The sequence below is a fragment of the Cebus imitator genome, unplaced genomic scaffold (genome assembly GCF_001604975.1).
Source record: "Cebus imitator isolate Cc_AM_T3 unplaced genomic scaffold, Cebus_imitator-1.0 Scaffold21, whole genome shotgun sequence".
NCBI lineage: Eukaryota > Metazoa > Chordata > Mammalia > Primates > Cebidae > Cebus > Cebus imitator.
Genome location: NW_016107336.1, coordinates 3,305,717 through 3,310,349, shown reverse-complemented (window position 1 = coordinate 3,310,349; position 4,633 = coordinate 3,305,717). Strand labels below are relative to the sequence as shown.

The 4,633-nt window shown below is 53.2% G+C and overlaps 1 protein-coding gene across 1 annotated transcript in view; it reads right to left on the bottom strand.

Moving 5' to 3' along the window:
* GMPR (guanosine monophosphate reductase) overlaps window positions 1–4,633 on the bottom strand; it is a 67,075-nt gene that overhangs the window by 19,633 nt on the left and 42,809 nt on the right. Inside the window, exon 6 of the mRNA XM_017521620.2 lies at window positions 1,196–1,302. Within this exon, the coding sequence (XP_017377109.1) occupies window positions 1,196–1,302 (107 nt within the window). The remainder of the gene's footprint in view (window positions 1–1,195; window positions 1,303–4,633) is intronic.

Here is a 4,633-nt window from a genome sequence, read left to right as displayed (position 1 = left end):
TCCTTCTCCTCCCCCTCCAGCGGCCCCCAAGCACCTACTCCACTGCTGACACGCATTTAAATCTGCCTCCCAAATGTCAGGTCGTTCTGGAGATGACTCTCAAGCCTGCTGCCAGGCACAGTCACCTCCCGCCTGAGTTACCAACGCTGTCCCAGCCGGGCTCTCTTTTGTATCTTGCCCCTTTCAACCCTCCCCAAGGCAGTGAGTTAGGCACTCTCCTGCTCACATCTCCGCAACAGCTTCCTAGTGCTCTTGGAGAAGTCTCATCCCTAAAGCTGGATCTCACAGCTCTTGTCCAAGCTTATCTGCTGCTGCCCCTCACACCTGCCCCTCTCAGCTCACGCGCCCCAGATGCAGCGACCGAGATTTGGTTCCCCAGTGCTTTTCCATTCCCTTCTTTCCTCTCATCTGAAAAATTCCTTTTCAACCATCAGGTCTCTCTATCACACTCCAGGAAACCTTCCCTGACCCTGAATATGGGATCCATGGCCTGCTATGGGTTGAACTGTGTCCCTCCAAAAACTCATTGTTGCCATCCGAACCCCTAACATCTCAGAATGTGACTTTATTTGGAAACAGGAACAACAGACATGTGATCAGTTAAGATGAGGACATCCTGGAGAAAGGTGGCCCCTAATCCAAAGAACTAGTATCCCCAGGAAAAAAGGATGTGTGTGCACGCGCGCGCACACACACACACACACACACACACACACACACACACACACACACACAAACACAGGGAGGGAGCCACAAGCTAAGGAACCAGCAGGTCAGAGAGAGGCTGGAACAGATCCTTCCCCGGGGCCGGAGAGGGAACGTGGCCCCGATACCCGCATGTTGGACTTCTCATCTCCAGAACGGTGAGACACTTAAGCCCCTAGTCTGAGGGGCTTTGTTACCACTGTTCTAGCCAGCTGTCACCTGGCCTACGCTGTGTTCTCAAAGCTCCCTGTGCATCCCTCGTCGGATGTACCACCCACCTGCTCGTATGGCTTCTGCCAACGGGCCTGCCACCCTCACTGTGGGATCTGTGGGCAATAAGGCCTCTGTTTCTGCTGAATGTTGGCGCTGCGACCGCAGTGCCCAGCTCCCTCCCATGCCCATGAGATGCTCAGCCAGCGGAAGAAAAGGAGCAGCGAGGGAGCAGGGGCCTCCCAAGACACCCCAGCCCCGGTCCCGGGCGGAGACTCACAGAGATGATGTGGCCCTTCAGGCCGTGGGCAGAGTCTGCGCACTCGATGACTGCACTCAGCTGGGGGTAGCCCACTCCCGTCTTGGTGCGCGTGGTGCACACAGAACCTGCAGAGAAAGAAGTTGACCCCAGAGGAGATGGTTATGCATGAGAAGACAGGAAATGCACCCCATCACCTTCACAGCCCCACCCTAGTGACCGGGTAAACCTTCCGGAGCAGAGGAGACGTAGGGAAGGGGCTCCCCATCTGCACAGCAGGGGTCGCTGAGAACCACACCACCTGGCCATGCACCCCTTCAGGTCCTCATCGCCGTCACTGGCTGAGGTCCCAGACATCACCTTCCCCTCTGCCATGCACCTGTCCCTGCCACTCTTCCCTGTGGCATCAGCTCCCATGCAGTGGCCAAACACTGACCTCTCCACATGCCCACTCTTTTCCACCTTTCTACAAACTTATACTGCTTTTTTTTTTTTTTTTTTTTTGAGACGAAGTCTGGCTCTGTCGCCCAGGCTGGATTTCAGTGGTGTGATCTCAGCTCACTGCAACCTCTACCTCCTGGGTTCAAGTGACTCTCCTGCCTCAGCCTCCCGAGCAGCTGGGACTACAGGCACATGCCACCGCACCCGGCTAAGTTTTGTATTTTTAGTAGAGACGAGGTTTCACCATATTGGCCAGGCTGGTCTCAAACTCCAGGCCTCAGGATCTGCCTACCTAAGCCTCTCAAATACACTCGGCTTTAAAGGACCTCTCGGAATCCTCCCACAGCCTCGTAGCTTCTTTACCTCCAACCTTTGTCAAATGACTCACCTCTCTTAAGCCTCACTGCCTGGCCTGTAAAATGCAGAGAAACACAACCTCCTGGGGTTGTGGCAGAGAACAAATGGCAGAGAGAGGGACACTGCCTGGCCCAGAGCCTGGCCTCCACACCCTCACCTGCTCTCACTCAGCTCTGTCCCGCACATGGCCCAGCTGCTGGTCCGTCTCCCTCCCGGCTGCTCCGCCTCAAGTCCTTCGAAGCCTAGCCCCTGCGGTTCACTTCTAGCACACTGCTCACACCAGCACCCTCCTGCCTGCCTGTCTCCCGGTCAGCCCCAGTCTGGGGTGTTCTCCCAGGTGGGTCCAGGCCAAGTCGCACTCTGGCCTCTTTATCACACCTCCCGTTATTCCAGCTTCCCGGCCGGCCGCCACAGCACCCATCTCCCAGAACAGCCGATTCAAGCGCCACCTGCTCCCTCCCTCCCCACTGTGAGTTTCTTTTCTTCCCACCTTCGGGGCTGCTCTGTACACAATGTTCTCTGTCGGACACTCCCTCTGTACCAGCCCGCCTCGTCTAGACAACCCTTCTCATCTTTCCAGCTTCTTCTTAAATGTCACGGCCCCAGGGGAGCTGTTCATCACAGTTTCAAAGACAGGCATTTCCACCAGGATTTGTGTGAGAAGGCTGAGGGTCTGTCTTCCCTGCTGGGTGGTGGGCTCCAGGGACATCCACTGTTATTATCGGGTGCTGAGAACAGGGCCTCGTATACAGTAAGGCACTATAAATAGTCACTGAAAGAATGCGTGGACTCAGGATGAAAGAGCCCCACATCCCTCTCTGCACTGCCACGTGCTCAGCCCCTCCCAGATGTCTTGTAGTGCACATAGAGGGCGCTCTGGGGACAGGATAAAGGTGGAAGTGAACTGCCCACCAGACCGTAGGTGGAACGCTCTGAGGCCCGGCCTCCTCTCCGGCTCCTGGCTGCCACCACCTTGTAGGATACTAATTCCTGCCAGGGGTCTTTAGGGACAAGACCAGACAGAGAAGCATGTCTGTGCTCCCCAGGCCTGGATTTAGCACAGAAACCAGGAGAGACAGGGCAAGTGCCTCTCCTGCACCAGCTGCGGGGCAGAATCCACCCAAGTCCTGCAGCTCCCTTCGTCTCGCTGTGTGTCACTCACAGTCCTGGAGCCAAGAAGTCTCATTCCCATGAAGGCATTGTCCCCCCGCCCCTCACCCTGCAACCAGACGTTGTGCATGGCAGAATAAGGGATTTAGCCCCTGGTTCAGCCTCAGCTTTTCTCCCCCTCTCCTGTTCAATTGTTAGAACCAGCGGTGGGGGCCTCAGCTGCAGCAGACCCCGGACTCTGATGGAAGTAAGGGTCCTACCAAGAGCAGATCACTTGCTTTCTAGGAAACAGCCAAGGAAGAAGCTTCAAAGAAGGCACAGGAGTGGTTCTGAATAACACCCAGGCAGGGAATCCATTTCTGATGCTTTTTTCTAGTTCCCAGAAGTTGCTTAATAATGAATGATATCTATCAATCAATAGACATCCAATAATGCTATCATTTAGATACGTAACCAGCAATGTTTTTACCATAAAGAATGTATAAGACTTAAATATGGTCTCCAAACAATTTAAAGAAGTGTCTCCCATGCATCAGGCTCAGAGAAGGCCCCTTATTCTCTTTAGTCACGTCTGGTCTACACAGCCAGCCAGAGGGGTAGGGAGACATGGTGACAGTGAAAGGACAATACAGCTTCTGGGGAAACAGAATGCAGACACACAGATGTGCAAGAAGAAAACAAATGCAATGAATGCTCGAGATCACATCTAGAAAAGCTTTCAGAGGGCCGGGCGCATTGGCTCACGCCTGTAATCCAGCACTTTGGGAGGTCGAAGCAGGCAGTTACCTGAGACCAGGAGTTCAAGACCAGCCTGGCCAACATGGTGAAACCCTGTCTCTACTAAAAGTACAAAAAATTAGCCAGGCATGGTGGTGCATGCCTGTAATCCCAGCTACTGGGGAGGCTGAGGCAGAAGAATCACTTGAACCTGGGAGGCGGAGGTTGTGGTGAGCCAAGATCACAACACTGTACTTCAGCCTGGGTGACAGAGCAAGACTCTGTCTCAAAAAAGAAAAAAAAATACAAGAAAAAAAGCTTTGAGAGCCAAGAAGCTTCTCACACACCTTCATGTCCTGTATAGCACCCGCCCAGCACAACGGTAGGCAGCACACACTCAATATGTATTTCCTTTGTTTTTCCTGAGACAGAGTCTTGGTCTGTCACCAAGACTGGAGTGCAGTGGTGTGATCTCAGCTCACTGTAACCTTCACCTCCCAGGCTCAGGGGATCCTCTCACCTCAGCCTCCCAAGGAGCTGAGACTGTACCTGCAGGCCACTGTGCTTGACTACCTTTTTATTTTTATTTTGTATTTTTAGTAAAGACAGGGCTTCACCATGTTGCCCAGGCTGGTCTTGAACTCCTGGGATCAAGCAATCCACCCACCTTGGCCTCCCAAAGTGCTGGGATTACAAGTGTAAGCCACCACATCAGGCCCATATTTCTGATTAAACAAGGTGACCAGTGAGTGGCCCTGCCTTTGGGAAAAAGAGGAATCTTCCTAGTCTACTACTGTATTTTGTTCTTTTTTTTTTTTTTTTTTTTTTTTTTTT